Here is a 17,506-nt window from a genome sequence, read left to right on the forward strand (position 1 = left end):
ACGACTAATGTCCTGGTTATTACGACTAATGTCTGGTTATTACGACTAATGTCCTGGTTATTACGACTAATGTCCTGGTTATTACGACTAATGTCCTGGTTATTACGACTTTTTAAAGATGATATTTGTTGTAAGTCGCAAAAAAGATGTCGATAATATGTCAATTTTATGCTCTAAATGAATACTTTTGATATCTTCTCTTTTAATCAAGCAAACGATTGAATGATTGATTTTATATTGTTTAACGTCCCTCGAGAGAATATTTCACTCATATGGAGACGTCAACATTGACGGTGAAGGGCTGCAAAATTTAGGTCTATGCTCGGCGCTTACGGCCTTTAAGCAGGGAGGGATCTTTAACGTGCCACACCTGCTTGACACGGGGCCTCGGTTTTTGCGGTCTCATCCGAAGTACCGCCCCATTTAGTCGCCTCTTACGACAAGCAAGGGGTACTGAGGCAATCTCTACCCAGAGTTGTCGTTCCTTGCTCTCACTTGTATATGTGAGTGTAAGGAACGATAACTCTGGGTAGAGATTGGTACTGAGGACCTATTCTAACCCGGATCCCCACAAACAATTGAATGACAGCAATTTTGATTACGCCGTCTTAAAAACAAATCGCAACATTTAAAACCGATTTCATGAAGTCGTTTGGTTTATTAAATGTTGTGTAATTTTTTTTTTTTTAAATCATTTAATTGTTAAAATCAGCAATATATCGGCAAGTTGATGTACAACAAGACAAGGCATTTAAACGTTTCTGATTTGTGCCATTTTACATTTTATTGTCTTTCCGTTATTTTGAGGAGAAGAGACAAAACGAAAAACAACAAAAGGATAATTAAATTAACAACTTTTCGCCCCGAAATAATGAAGAGTCGAAAAGATGACAAAATTACGGAAACGCTGAAGTGCCGTAACACGACCTGTAGCTTATCGTCAACAATGAAGTCAATGTCGTCCTGATTATTTCACTATTTATTTGTGGTAAGTCGCCGAAAAGATGTCGACGAGATGTCAATTTTATGCTAAAATTAAATAGATTTTACGATATTTTCTCATTCAATTAACTAATGAAATCGGTTTTGAATGTTAGGATTTGTTTTCAAGACAATGTGTTCAAAATCGCTTTCATTCAATCGTTTGGTTGGTTAAATGATAAGATATCAAAAAGTATTCATTCAGAGCATAAAATTGACATCTTGTCAACATATTTTTTTGCGGCTTACAATAAACATCATCTTTGAAAAGTCGTGTAATAGCCTGGACAATAACTAATTTATTGGCGATAAGCTACATGTCATCATGTTGATTAATTCTAAAACCAAGACAAGATAAATATGTCGTTCAATGCATAAATCAAAACTAAGCACTGAACTGATAAAGGGCTAGAGAACAATAAAGTCAAACATATAGAACCTAAGAAAGAGATCACATAGACCTTTAAGGGCAATTGAACTCACTTGAAAAATCCTAATTTTACATAACGTAGGGCCATAAAATGATGGCATATAATAATTTAATCTTTAAAGAATCTGCAGTAGGAGTATACAGGCAATGTAGCCCCCCCCCCCCCCCCCCCGAACTACCATTTCACGCCCCCAAAACTAACACCACCCGCCCCCAGAACAATCATTTCCCGCCCTCAGAACTACCATTTCCCGCCCCCAGAACTACCATTTCCCACCCTCGGATCTACCATTTCCCGCCCCCGGAACTATCATTTCCCGCCCCCAGAACTACCATTTCCCGCCCCCAGAACTATCACCACCCGTCCCCAGAACAATCATTTCCCGCCCCCCCCCCCCCCGAACTATCATTTCCCGCCCTCAGAGCTACCATTTCCCGCCCCCAGAACTACCATTTCCCACCCCCGGAACTACCATTTCCCGCCCCCGGAACTATCATTTCCCGCCCCCAGAACTACCATTTCCCGCCCCCAGAACTATCATTTCCCGCCCTCAGTTTGGAGCTGTAACAGTACCAGCTGGGGCCTCTCAAGGTTGGGACCTCTTCTCAGACCTCTGCAATAATTAAATGTGGGGTGATGGAATAATGCAAAACTGAGCAAGAGATAGAGAAAAACTTAGTAAACACAGAGAACCTTAAAAGGGGTCATATAGGCCTTTATTAAGGGCAATTGAGCTCGCTTGAAAGTTCCAAACTTTACATCATGTAGGGTCATATGAAGACAAATAGCAACTTTAAAATGTTTGAAGAGTCCGCAAAAGGAGTATGCAGACAAGGTAGTTCGCCCCTAGAACTATCATTTTCCGCCCTCAATTTGGGGCTGTATGGATACCACCTGGGCCCTTCCGAGGATGGGACCAATTTTTCACACCTCTCTGATTGGGGTGATCAAAGGAAACAAAACTGATAATGGGCTAACAAGCAATGAAGTCAACCAAGCTGGATATATTTATAAAATGTTTTTAAGTGCATTGATATACAAATAAAGCAAGCATGAATTTATATTATTATATGCTGGGTTTCAATGGATTGCAGAAACCAAATGAACTTCAGTTTTGTTGATGTGCCACACCAGGCACATAGTATTGTTTCGTTTTTCAAAGTGTGCTTGTTGGAGGGAGGGGGAGGGGCAGCCGGAGGAGTGTAAAATTCGCACACAATTCTATAAAAACAATAAATAACCTAAAATACATCTTGGTTTGTCAAATCCTCAATATCCTAAACCAAGAGAGAGAGAGAGAGAGAGAGAGAGAGAGAGAGAGACACGGCACATGGAAGACCTAAATGCAAAAGAGAAAAGAAATTCGCCCAAACACTTTGAATTCTTACATCGTGCGGGGAATAGCGTTTGTTTATCAATTTTGTTGATTGAAAGTTAAAGCAATACTACTAAAACAAAGGGGGTCAGAAGGAACATACACCCAATATATCTTCCTTTGCTAACTAATGGAAAATGAACGTTGTCAACAAATGGGAAGGGGGGGGGGGGGTCCTTCCCCTGTCCCTTCTGATTCTATGTGCCTGAATATAAAATGTGTCGATATCCTGGATAATGTCCATTATTTGCTACACTGAATATGCGGTACATGTCTACAACTACGATTTGCACTCGCAGTTTTTTTTTTAACATCACAATAACGTAAACAGACACACATATATATGTATTGCATATACAAACCAAAATAACTTTTCTTTTTAGGAATTTATTTATGTAATTAATACCAGGAAACTGTATTCAAAGACTTTCATTCAAATATATCTTTAAAATCTTTTATTCACAACTTTTATACATTAAATTGATAAGGAATTGTTCTACTTAAACAATGAAAAATAATTTCTCATTTCCTCATACGCATTTTCTACCACATTCATAAACACATCGGCCGCTCATGTGGCGGATAATAAGTATTCACAATACAGGGTAAATATTCTACTCCGATACTTTCCCCGATTGAATATAGCTGATCGGCATGGGCTTTTTGTGGACGTTACAATTACGAGTGGTCCCAGGTAAATAATCGTCCGCATTCAATGCGTTTCCATGGCGGAAATACGATCCATAATAACTGCATGCCATGTGCATAAGTTACAGAAGGATTATGCACATTCATTTTGCTTTAAGCTAGTGTGAATAATGAATGATATGCCCTTTGCTTAATGGATATTTCAGAAAATATTTCTCCCCGTTAATTGTATAATTTTGACATGTACGTACATGCATGTAAAGAGAAACTTTATTCTAAATTTCTTCAGAATCCCATGATCATATACATTATACATGATAAGATATATTTCTAGATTTTTATGCATGGTCAATATGCGTTTTTTCTAGGTCGATATATCTATAGATTGTACATTATACTGAATCAAAAGGCGACATTTGTTAATGTTATAAGAACACAGCTCTGAAACTATTCATTTATTTTGGTTAAATCTAGAATTTAAAATCACACATCAAAACCCCACATGTACCAGGATGCAGTAGTACATCTGGTCTGGATACTATAAACAGACTATAGCCTCCATGCATAATCTATTGAAATAAAAAAGGTGAAAATTTTGAACAGTGATCAATCTCATAAATGTTATAAAAAATACAAAATCAAGAAAGGGATAGAGATCCCAGAAAACACAAGAGGTGGGATCAGGTGCCTAGGAGGAGCAAACACTCCCAGTCACACCCACTACAATCCCCCTGTCTATATCATGTAATCCATAGTCAAATTCTTTATGAAAAGAACAGTCTACCAATTTATATGGAACATGTCATACAACAGTCAACCCAAAGAGAGGCTGTATTGGCAAACAAGATCATTACAAGACCATAGAATTTGCAAAATGCTGACTTTAAACAAGACTGTTGAAACCCCTTTACCCCTTTAACATCAACTTATTTGTCATTTGTTATTGAAATATTGAATCATACCTGCATTAACAATGCACTACATATCATCTTTGCTCAAAAATATAAAATAGTTTAAAATGATAAGAATTGAAATTTTTTACAGTCATACTCAATTTATGCTCAACCAGTGCCAATATTAAAATAAACATAAACTCAAATTGTTGAAATGGTGATTAGAAAACATTGAAGATGCTATGTTATAGTCAGTAAGTGTACTGCACTACTCCTTGCTACAGACATTAAACATCTACTTCTTGGGCTTCTTCCCTTGTCTTTTGGTAGCCATATCAGTCAATTTTTTATCTAACTTCATCTGTAGCTGAGCCTTACGTGTTGGGTCAGGCTTCTTGTCAGGAACCCCACTGCCTCTGTAGAGGACCCCCTCCCTAATGATGGTAGCTCGGGCTTTAGCCTTTGCTGCATCCCCACATCCATGAATCTCAGGCATGTGATGATTAAGACAGAACTTCCTCCTACAGAATTCACACACCTGTCCCAGAGTCTGAGTACTTGTTTTACATTTCTTAAAACTACACTCCCTGTCCACACTCTGAACAGCTGCTATCATGCTATCCAGATCATCCCCAGCCACCTTCTCAAGTTTTGCTACCACATCTGTGTGTGCATTTGGAACTTTTGGCACATCCCTCTGCTTTTTCCCATCAGAATTAGCAGATTTTGGTGCTGATTTTTGCCTCTGTATTCTCAAACAGTGTGTCTCATGTAGCTGGATGTTAGCTTTTATCACAGATTTGCTACAGTGTCTACATGTCACTTTATCAGGTTCTTTCTGAATTTGTAGATCCAGTTCTTCTGGTGGACCTTGTACTGGCAAATCACCTTCATCTGTCTTAAGACAGATCTTATCTCCCTTGGTGTTTGATCTTTCACTACCAGAAATCTCAGAAATGGACAGCATTGTAGATTTGACACATTCTGAACTGTTGCCTCCTGGTTTTGACACAACAATATGTCGGTCTTTTCCAGATCCTTTGCTGATGTGAACCAGTCCCATCTTTTCTGACAACTGAAGCAAGAATATCCTATCAATACATTACCATTGAATCTTAGCTTATTGAAATCAACTGTAAACAACAATATAGTGTTCAGCCAAAAACAAGGTTTTTATTAAATTACAGAAAAGGGCAGCCAGAATCATATTGCATATGAAAGTAACTCTGACTTCTATGGTTGATATTTCTAGTGTTCTTAAATGGATGCCTATCCATGATTCTTTTATATATAGAAAGCTTGCTTTCAAAGTTCTTAAAAATATGACACCAGAATATATGAACGTTTTTAGTTTTGTCAGCCAAGTTAGTTCTAGAACAGCAAGAAGTAGAGATCGTTACATTTTATATCTACCAAAAGTTCAAACTGAATATTATAAACGGTCTTTTAAGGTATCCTTTACAATATTATGGAATCAGTTGTCTGTCAGAAGCTGTGGTTCTATTACATCTTTTAAATAAGCATATCTACAGCATTATTACTCAAATAGTGATATACATGTATAGATATGTATATGTTTATTTTTTCCCAGTGATATCGTGTGTATATTTTATGTATACATGTATATTTTATATTATGTTATCTATTTTTCTATTCTCACATGTATCTGTCGGTGAATATGTTTTATACAGGACCACAATGTAAAAAAGAGGTACTGTGAGCAATGCTCACTAAGAATACCCTCCGCTTACCCCAATCTCCCAAAGGGTGTTCCATGCGATGAAAAAAGCCGTTAAAGAATTTAAATGGAAACCATATTGCTACTTCGATGTCCAGTGCGTGTGACCTTTGACCTTTTGACCCCAAAATCAATAGGGAACATCTTCAGCAATGGGTAGTCCATATGTATAATATGGTGACTGTAGGTGGAAACAATAACGCTTTAGAACCCGGAAACCATATTGCTACTTCAATGTCCAGTGCGCTTGACCTTTGACATTTTGACCCCAAAATCGATAGGGAACATCTTCATCCCATGAGTAGTCCATATGTAGGATATGGTACTGTAGGTGGAAAGGATAACGCTTTAGAGCCCGGAAACCATATTGCTACTTCAATGTCCAGTGCGCTTGACCTTTGACCTTTTGATCCAAAATCGATAGGGAACATCTTCATCCCATGGGTAGTCCATATATATGATATGGTGATGGTAGGTGGAAAGGATAATGCTTTAGAGCCCGGAAACCATTGCATTTACAGATGGACGGACAGAAGGACAACCCGATTCCAGTATACCCCCCCCCACAACTTGTTGCGGGGGGTATAACTAGTCATTTGTACTAATTGTGCTATCCTGTCTAAATAAAGAATTTATAAATATATGCAAAATTCTCCAAAAGTTCACAGAATATGCATGAAGATCTGTTGTTATGATGAATTAGTTAAAAACTTTAATCATTTGAAATAAATAACATACAAGACACCTGAGTATGATGTGTGCTGATCTGCATACATGTACACACATATAGAAAGTAAAATGGTCATAGTTTCTTCATAATCCATTGTCAAAGATTGGTGAGAATGAAATAAAGATGCTCCTAGCACTAAAAAGCACCTTTAACAGATAATACCACATTTACCTTGATCAGAATAAAAGAAAAGACAATATAAAACTGATTGCACTGAAACAATTCCATACACAACACAGTCCACATTTTGCTATGAAGAGCCTCATTTTCACCATTGAACCTGGGATTAGTCAAACCTGACTGTAAAAGCAATCACAAATGCAATGTATTTAATGTCTGATCACATACCTATATAGCAGGGCCTATGTCATGAGTCAGTATAATATAATGATGCCTAAATATTGTTGAGCTAAAGTAATGCATTTTCAGCTGTTTAATTTAACTTTGTGATATGTTTCTAGCAATTATTACGGGCAATCTCATGTAAAATTTGCAAAACCTGGACCCCTATCCTACCCCAGGGGGTTATGATTTGAACAAACTTGAATCTTCACTACATCAGGAAGCTTTCATATGAGTTTCATCTTTCCTGGCCAAGAGGTTCTTGAGAAAAAGATTTTTTAAATGATCCCACCTAATTCTTGTACTTTCTTGATTATTTCCTCTTGGAAGGAAATCCCCTTCACCCAAGGATGCTTTGTGGCAAGTTTGATTGAAATTGGTCAAGTGGTTTAGAAGATGAAGTTGAACAAGAGGCCCATAGGCAACATTACTCACCTGAGTCACCTTGGTTCATATCTAAAAATTTTCCCTACATGTTCGCATGTAAAACTTTGATCCCTATTGTGGCCCCACCATAACCCTGGGGGCCATGATTTTTTACAAACTTGAATATATACTATGTCAGAAAGCTTTTACTTAAATATAAACTTTTCTGGCCCAGTGGTTCTTGATAAGAAGATTTTAAAGATTTCTCCTATATAATTTTATGTAAAACTTTGAACCCATCCTACACTTGGGGGCCATGGTTTTAACAAACTTGAATCTGCACTATGTCAGAAAGCTTTCATGTAAATATAAACTTTTCTGGTCCAGTGGTTTTAGAGAAGATTTTTAAAGATTTTCCCTAAATATTAGCATGTAAATCTTTTATTCCCTATTGTGGCCCCACCCTAAACCTATGGACCATGGTTTTAATAAACTTGAATCTGCACTCCTACCCCCATGGGCCATGGTTTTAACAAACTTGAATATGAATTTCAGTTCTTCTGGCCCAGTGGTTCTTGAAGATTTTTAATGACCCCACCCAATTTTTGCATTTTTGTGATTATCTCCCATTTGAACAAGCTTGAAAGCCCTTCCCCCAAGGATGCATCACATATTAATATGAGTATTCATGGCCCCACTGTTAGTGAGAAGTTTTTAAGATTTTTCCTATATATCCTCATGTAAAAAATTTGTTTGATCCTCTATTGTGGCCCCCACACTACACCCTTAGGCATGAATTGAACAAACTTGAATCTACACTATTTCAGAAAGTTTTCCTTTCTGGCCCAGTGGTTCTTGAGAAGAATTTTAAATGACCCCATCCCATTTTTGTCTTTTCTTGATTACCTCTTCCTTGAAGGGAGTATGGTCCTTCATTTGAACAAACCTGAATCCCGTTAACCCAAGGATGATTTGTGGCAAGTTTAGCTGAAATTGGTCTAATGGTTCTTGAGAAGATTTTGAAATGATGCATTTTTTTTTTTTTTTTTTACTAATTCTTAATTATCTCCACTTAAAAAAGGGTGTGGCACTTCATTTGAACAATTTTGAATTCTCTTTACCCTAGCATGCTTTGTGCCATGTTTGGTTGAAATTAGCCCTATTGTTCTGAAAAGAAGGCAAAAATGTTCAAAGTTTATGGATGGACGCTGGACAAAAAGTTATCATAAAAGCTCACATGAGGTTTCAGCTCAGGTGAGCTAAAAATGAGAAAAGAAATCTGCTGTTACCTCATGGACAAGCATTCTATCATGCGAGTTTAAAGTAGAAGGAAATTCCAGTTCCTCTGAAGAGGGCTCCTGTGCAAATTTATCTAAATACTCCTGAAATTCTTTGATCTTCTCATTTGTTTCCTCTTGTGTTCTACAGAGTATAAATTGTGAACATTTACACCTACACGAAGAAGTAATTAAAGTAGATGAGAGCATCCAAATAGCCAACCTCTTCTTTGCTTCATAGTCATTTTATAATTAAAAAATGGAGTGAACTGGTGAAAAGTTATACTTTAATCAGTACATGTATAAAACAGATGATCACCTTTATCTGAAAAAAAAATACTGGATTGGGACAGGATCGGTATCAAAACCGAACAATTTGGCAAATTAAGGTCTTCATTACAACTGCACTATGATGTTTCTACATCAAACGAACTCCTTCCACACTTTCAGTATGATTAAACGTAGACCAATGGCAACCAGTGGCCAATTTTACTGTGTTTATACTGCATTGTCGCTATGACACACAAGATCATATCACGATGCTACACAGACCTAAAAGACTGTACGATGATGTCGCTATGCTGTTGTCAATCATATCATGCTTGTAGTTCACTTCTTGTACGTCATGAATGTAGAGGTATCGTAGTGGAAGTGTGGTAGAAGTGTAATGACCTGAGTAAGTTCCCGACTGTGCTGTGCTTTTACAACAATTAAAAAGACCTCGCCAGTACGCTTCCAACACTGCTTGTGCGATGATAGCGTTTCTATATCCCGCTCTTAATACGACTTTATCCCACCCCGTTTATTGCCATGATCCCGCTAGGCTTGTTGTCAACATGTTAAAAATAAATGTGGTGAAAGTGTACAGCTTCCCAATTATTAAGATCCTACCCCTATCTTACTGTGCTTGTGAAGACTTCACTAGGTTTCTCTCAGAATATGTCACGTTTTGATCGTAGTAAAAGTGGTGTCTATGTGTGAAAGGGAGGGGGGGGGGGTCACATGATATGAAGTGTGTAAGTTAAAAAATACAAGTACTGGAGAAGCCATATCACAAAAGGTAACAAACAGACCAACAAAGTAATTACTATAAAGCTCTCTTAGTATTACACACTGGCAAACATTGTACATATACATTGTTTTAACATTGACGTAAAAAAAAAAAACCATGAAAAATATTGCTAAATTTGCAATTTACTCATTCTTTGAGAAAGACATACTTCTGATATTTCTCTGCAGCTGGAACTTGACTCTCTAGTTTGACAGGGTTCTTTTTGTTTTGTGATTTCTGCTGCTTTTTGGCAGACTTGGGTTTTGCACCTTTGTTGTTGTTTGGTAAGGTCAAAAGGTCATTAAGGTGATCTGGTCGTGTCAATTTGTTATATACAACCCCAGCTAAAAAGTAAGAATTAAAACACTGCTAGTTGTATATTCCTTCATACCTCTTATATCTATTACTCACAATGTTCTGAGCTGTTGTACTTTCATATTTTTAACTGTTCAGTATTACATTAGTGTAGTAGTATGTATTACATTCCTAACTGTTCAGTATTACATTAGTGTAGTAGTATTACATTCCTAACTGTTCAGCATTACATTAGTGTAGTATGTATTACATTCCTAACTGTTCAGTATTACATTAGTGTAGTAGTATTACATTCCTAACTGTTCAGTGTTACATCAGTGTAGTAGTACTACATTCCTAACTGTTCAGTGTTACATTGGTGTAGTAGTTTTACATTCCTAACTGTTCAGTGTTACATTAGTGCAGTAGTATTACATTCCTAACTGTTCAGTGTTACATCAGTGTAGAAGTATTACATTCCTAACTGTTCAGTGTTACATCAGTGTAGTAGTATTACATTCCTAACTGTTCAGTGTTACATCAGTGTAGTAGTATTACATTCCTAACTGTTCAGTATTACATTAGTGTAGTAGTATGTATTACATTCCTAACTGTTCAGTATTACATTAGTGTAGTAGTATTACATTCCTAACTGTTCAGTATTACATTAGTGTAGTAGTATTACATTCCTAACTGTTCAGTATTACATCAGTGTAGTAGTATTACATTCCTAACTGTTCAGTATTACATTAGTGTAGTATGTATGTATTACATTCCTAACTGTTCAGTATTACATTAGTGTAGTAGTATTACATTCCTAACTGTTCAGTATTACATTAGTGTAGTATGTATGTATTACATTCCTAACTGTTCAGTATTACATCAGTGTAGTAGTATTACATTCCTAACTGTTCAGTATTACATTAGTGTAGTAGTATGTATTACATTCCTAACTGTTCAGTGTTACATCAGTGTAGTAGTATTACATTCCTAACTGTTCAGTATTACATTAGTGTAGTATGTATTACATTCCTAACTGTTCAGTATTACATTGGTGTAGTATGTATTACATTCCTAAGTGTTCAGTGTTACATCAGTGTAGTAGTACTACATTCCTAACTGTTCAGTATTACATTAGTGTAGTATGTATTACATTCCTAACTGTTCAGTATTACATCAGTGTAGTAGTACTACATTCCTAATTGTTCAGTATTACATTAGTGTAGTATGTATTACATTCCTAACTGTTCAGTGTTATATTAGTGTAGTAGTATGTATTACATTCCTAACTGTTCAGTATTACATTAGTGTAGTAGTATTACATTCCTAACTGTTCAGTGTTATATTGGTGTAGTATGTATTACATTCCTAACTGTTCAGTATTACATTAGTGTAGTAGTATTACATTCCTAACTGTTCAGTATTACATTAGTGTAGTAGTATGTATTACATTCCTAACTGTTCAGTATTACATTGGTGTAGTATGTATTACATTCCTAACTGTTCAGTGTTACATTAGTGTAGTAGTATTACATTCCTAACTGTTCAGTATTACATTAGTGTAGTAGTATTACATTCCTAACTGTTCAGTATTACATTAGTGTAGTATGTATTACATTCCTAACTGTTCAGTATTACATTAGTGTAGTATGTATTACATTCCTAACTGTTCAGTATTACATTAGTGTAGTATGTATTACATTCCTAACTGTTCAGTATTACATTAGTGTAGTAGTATTACATTCCTAACTGTTCAGTATTACATTAGTGTAGTATGTATTACATTCCTAACTGTTCAGTATTACATTGGTGTAGTATGTATTACATTCCTAACTGTTCAGTGTTATATTGGTGTAGTAGTATGTATTACATTCCTAACTGTTCAGTATTACATTAGTGTAGTATGTATTACATTCCTAACTGTTCAGTATTTCATTAGTGTAGTATGTATTACATTCCTAACTGTGCAGTATTACATTAGTGTAGTATGTATGTATTACATTCCTAACTGTTCAGTATTACATCAGTGTAGTAGTATTACATTCCTAACTGTTCAGTATTACATTAGTGTAGTAGTATGTATTACATTCCTAACTGTTCAGTGTTACATCAGTGTAGTAGTACTACATTCCTAACTGTTCAGTATTACATTAGTGTAGTATGTATTACATTCCTAAGTGTTCAGTGTTACATCAGTGTAGTAGTACTACATTCCTAACTGTTCAGTATTACATTAGTGTAGTATGTATTACATTCCTAACTGTTCAGTATTACATCAGTGTAGTAGTACTACATTCCTAACTGTTCAGTATTACATTAGTGTAGTATGTATTACATTCCTAACTGTTCAGTGTTATATTAGTGTAGTAGTATGTATTACATTCCTAACTGTTCAGTATTACATTAGTGTAGTAGTATTACATTCCTAACTGTTCAGTGTTATATTGGTGTAGTATGTATTACATTCCTAACTGTTCAGTATTACATTAGTGTAGTAGTATTACATTCCTAACTGTTCAGTATTACATTAGTGTAGTATGTATTACATTCCTAACTGTTCAGTATTACATTAGTGTAGTAGTATTACATTCCTAACTGTTCAGTATTACATTAGTGTAGTAGTATTACATTCCTAACTGTTCAGTATTACATTGGTGTAGTATGTATTACATTCCTAACTGTTCAGTGTTACATTAGTGTAGTAGTATTACATTCCTAACTGTTCAGTATTACATTAGTGTAGTATGTATTACATTCCTAACTGTTCAGTATTACATTAGTGTAGTAGTATGTATTACATTCCTAACTGTTCAGTATTACATTAGTGTAGTAGTATTACATTCCTAACTGTTCAGTGTTACATTAGTGTAGTAGTATTACATTCCTAACTGTTCAGTATTACATTAGTGTAGTAGTATGTATTACATTCCTAACTGTTCAGTATTACATCAGTGTAGTAGTATTACATTCCTAACTGTTCAGTATTACATTAGTGTAGTAGTATTACATTCCTAACTGTTCAGTATTACATTAGTGTAGTAGTATGTATTACATTCCTAACTGTTCAGTGTTATATTAGTGTAGTAGTATGTATTACATTCCTAACTGTTCAGTATTACATTAGTGTAGTAGTATGTATTACATTCCTAACTGTTCAGTATTACATTAGTGTAGTAGTATTACATTCCTAACTGTTCAGCATTACATTAGTGTAGTATGTATTACATTCCTAACTGTTCAGTATTACATTAGTGTAGTAGTATGTATTACATTCCTAACTGTTCAGTGTTATATTAGTGTAGTAGTATGTATTACATTCCTAACTGTTCAGTATTACATTAGTGTAGTAGTATGTATTACATTCCTAACTGTTCAGTATTACATTAGTGTAGTAGTATTACATTCCTAACTGTTCAGCATTACATTAGTGTAGTATGTATTACATTCCTAACTGTTCAGTGTTACATTAGTGTAGTAGTATTACATTCCTAACTGTTCAGTGTTATATTAGTGTAGTAGTATTACATTCCTAACTGTTCAGTATTACATTAGTGTAGTATGTATTACATTCCTAACTGTTCAGTATTACATTGGTGTAGTAGTATTACATTCCTAACTGTTCAGTATTACATTAGTGTAGTATGTATTACATTCCTAACTGTTCAGTATTACATTATTGTAGTAGTATTACATTCCTAACTGTTCAGTATTACATTAGTGTAGTATGTATTACATTCCTAACTGTTCAGTATTACATTATTGTAGTAGTATTACATTCCTAACTGTTCAGTGTTACATTGGTGTAGTAGTATTACATTCCTAACTGTTCAGTATTACATTGGTGTAGTAGTATGTATTACATTCCTAACTGTTCAGTGTTATATTAGTGTAGTAGTATGCTTCAGGATCTATATCCACCTATGCCGAGTCTGTAAATTTCATCAACATACTGATTCAGCAAATCGATACGAACATAAATCCAACCATCACTTGCCTTCTAAAAATTCCTGAGCTGTCCTCACAACTCCATGACTTGACATATAGTCAACTAAAGACTTTAAGAATGTGTCATGCCCCACAGTTTCGCTGTCACACACCACCATTAGGTGACGTCTTGCCCGCGTTACCGCGACATTGATTCTTCTTTTCTCAGCTAAAAATCCTACTTCACCTGTCAAGATAAATTTCATGTTTATGAGCAATGAATGATCACAGGATTTTGCCAATTTCAACTGGAAAACATGTCCTTCATCTTTATTCTCTTCTACATGCCTATATCATTGAATGTTTTGTTATAGTCATGAAACAGCTCTCTATGTGTACCTTTCATATTGCTTCTGACTAGCGAAATGATTACAGCCTCTTTCTCCCTTCCTTGAAACCCATCCACAGATTTTATTTCTACTTTTGGATAGTTATTGGAGAGTCTTAATCTCAAAAGCTCAACCTGAACATTGGAAAATGATAAAACATTAGATATCTGTATTTACTAATATATTTGTAATAAAGAGGTATAGCGCATTTGCTGACGATACGGCCGACTCAGAAATCTAAATGGAAAACACCGGTTTCCAATAATAGACTGGCGTGTTATATCTAAATATAAGGCCAACGTTTTTGATGTTTCGTTAACCAAGATAAATAACTGCCGCAGTTTAGCATTACTGACATTTATATGAGTCATTCTTTACAATATTTTCATAGACCTGTGCATTCATATTACACAACAACCCTTTTACATATGGCATTACTTAACTCACTGTTCTGACATGACTGCAGCGCCTTTAATAGATGTCATCAGTTCATTTGCCTTTGGTTGATAATTCGAGTGTTTATCTTTGCTTAAATATCATATGACAGTTGCTGCATGAGTTTTTATATTTTCTTTTGAAAAGTCAAACTGTATAACAGTTCTTTTCCTCCCTTGACCTATTTTTACTTATTACATGCTGTGCATTTGTGTCCTTTTTCTTGTAGTATTTGTTTAGCTTTTCGTCAGCCACATTACGGTTTGAAAATTCTGTGCACACAGGAACATGTTAGTGTAAACAAGTGGAACTACAATGATCTCGGAATAAATTCTCTTTCTTTAAGTCGTAACTTGCAAATATTAGAAGTTATGATGAAAATGACTAATATTTGTTATAATATATGTATCACATTTAAAACACCCCCCTCAAGAAAAAAAGATTGGAAAAATATTGGACTTGAATTTGGAGTGTGTGTTTTAAGTATAAGATTACCGAGCACCTAAACCACTAGGCCACCCAGGCATGTAAGTTTAAAGGTTTAACGTTTGACAGGCAGCCAAATCTCAAGGTAAGTTTTCCATTTTCAACAAGAGGGCCACCTTAAACCAAATTTCCTCAAACGGACTTATATACAGTCATAATCAAGTAAAACAATTTCAGTGTTTTATTTCTGGTTTAAGGTGGCCTTTTGCAACAGTTTGCAATTTTTTATGCCCATTACGTTACATCTACTATATACATGTACTCTATATAATCACGGTGATGTTTATGCTCATCAAATAAAGATACTATCAACATATCAATATCTTTATTAAGTAATTTGGGTAAACACAAGTACAAACTGACATTGTATAGCAGAATATTTGTAAAAAATGATATTCAAGAAAAAGGTATTTATGTAGGCGAAATTGCATAGCAAATGCGCTATAATCTATATCCTTTCATATCAATAAAGAATTTCGATGGAATTTTTAAAAAAGTGCATACTATAGAATTCTTTTTATGAAAATCTGTTGAAAATAAGGAATTACCTGAATAACAATGCCTTTGGGTTATGATGTCTTAATCATACTTAAAATGAATTTCATATAATATAAAATGACTTGCCTGTAAGTTGTAGGGGGCAATCACTGCTATCTCTTCCTGATTAACTCCAAGGTTTATCAACTTTTCCACATGATTGCTAACAATGTCTGCTTCTCCTTTAAGAATTTAAACATACACACTGAATGGATAGTTTTCAACTTCATCAATATAATACATGAATTCATAAAGACACATGAATCACATATTGCACGATTCATTTCTTCTCAACTGGCCTTGAAAAAAATATCATCACAGAAATGATGCAAATAGCGCTGTCTGATTATGTTATAACACAGGTTCATATATATATGTATGTAGAATTCAGAGGAGTGACTCAAAGAAATCACAAGATACCAATCTAGTTGAAAACAATGCATACTAGTACAAGAAAGGGTGCAATGATGAGTGGTGAGATGGTGTATCTGGGTAATAATTCAGTTCACAATGATAAACTGTTTGGTTTGTTTGCCTAGGATTGATCAGAATTGTCCATTTTAGTTGTGTTAGTACATGACTTCTGTGAGAAACACATATGGAGAAATGAATTTTGCCACCAGCGACTCACAAATAAAAAATAAATGGAAGTATTTCGTGTTAGTAATGATACAGATGATAACAAGCTAGTCAGGGAATACATGTCCCCTGCCGAAGGACACAATTAGTGGGTGGAATACCTAAAAACAAGATGCAAATGTAGAGACAAAGAGCAATAACACATGGTAACCCCCTCCCCTCTCAGTACAAGTTCACAAAAAGTATACACATACTTTCATCAAAACCTGATCTAAATGTTTATAAATATATTATGGTGAATTATTAAAGTTACACAATTCTATTATTGTTTAGCATCAATTATTGCAATTTCCAATGAAAATAATTCCTGCTGACTTAACTTACAACTTGAAAAATAGGGCAATTTCTGGTTTGTTGGGTTTTTTAACTCTTTTATCAATTTTGTAAAGAAGAATTTCTGGTTTGTAGGTTTTCATTAGCTACTTCATCAGTTTGATTACAATGTCATTTGGCATGTTTAAAGAACAAGGGACGTTATTGGCCAAAATTGGCCGCGCTTCAAAAACCGATCATATTTTGCAGGTAGAAAGGTGATAATTTTCCCGTTTCATTCATATATAACATGTACCATTTACTTGTTGCTGATATTGAGAAAACAACGTTACAATATTGCATTGTTAACTCTGACGCTATCTTCCGATGGTCGCTTTTTCGGAATGACATCATCGATCTTATAGGATTTACAGTCCCCTGATTCTTCTAGAATATTTTTCTAAAAGTTACAATTTTAACTTTTTATATAACAAGAGGTACTGTGAGCAATGCTCACTAAGAATACTCCCCGCTTACCCCAATCTCCCAAAGGGTGTTGGTAATAGGTATAAACTACCTCTTTTCTGAGTGTAAAAAACAAATGGCATGACAAACCGAACCACATTACTACTTCGATGTCCAGTGCACGTGACCTTTGACCTTTTGACCCCAAAATCAATAGGGAACATCTTCATCCCATGGGTAGTCCATATGTATG

General features: G+C 35.1%; 1 protein-coding gene across 1 annotated transcript in view; it reads right to left on the reverse strand.

Moving 5' to 3' along the window:
- Positions 1 to 3,227: 3,227 nt before the first annotated feature.
- The window catches only part of LOC125679371 (DNA-binding protein SMUBP-2-like), a 61,107-nt gene continuing 46,828 nt past the window's right edge, over positions 3,228 to 17,506 (reverse strand). Inside the window, exons 11-16 of the mRNA XM_048918557.2 lie at positions 15,985 to 16,079; positions 14,450 to 14,573; positions 14,121 to 14,297; positions 10,002 to 10,176; positions 8,794 to 8,926; positions 3,228 to 5,403 (exon numbers count right to left, since the gene is read on the reverse strand). Of these exons, the coding sequence (XP_048774514.1) occupies positions 4,624 to 5,403; positions 8,794 to 8,926; positions 10,002 to 10,176; positions 14,121 to 14,297; positions 14,450 to 14,573; positions 15,985 to 16,079 (1,484 nt within the window). The 3' untranslated portion in view covers positions 3,228 to 4,623. The remainder of the gene's footprint in view (positions 5,404 to 8,793; positions 8,927 to 10,001; positions 10,177 to 14,120; positions 14,298 to 14,449; positions 14,574 to 15,984; positions 16,080 to 17,506) is intronic.

Source organism: Ostrea edulis, chromosome 2, assembly GCF_947568905.1.
Source record: "Ostrea edulis chromosome 2, xbOstEdul1.1, whole genome shotgun sequence".
Taxonomy (NCBI): domain Eukaryota; kingdom Metazoa; phylum Mollusca; class Bivalvia; order Ostreida; family Ostreidae; genus Ostrea; species Ostrea edulis.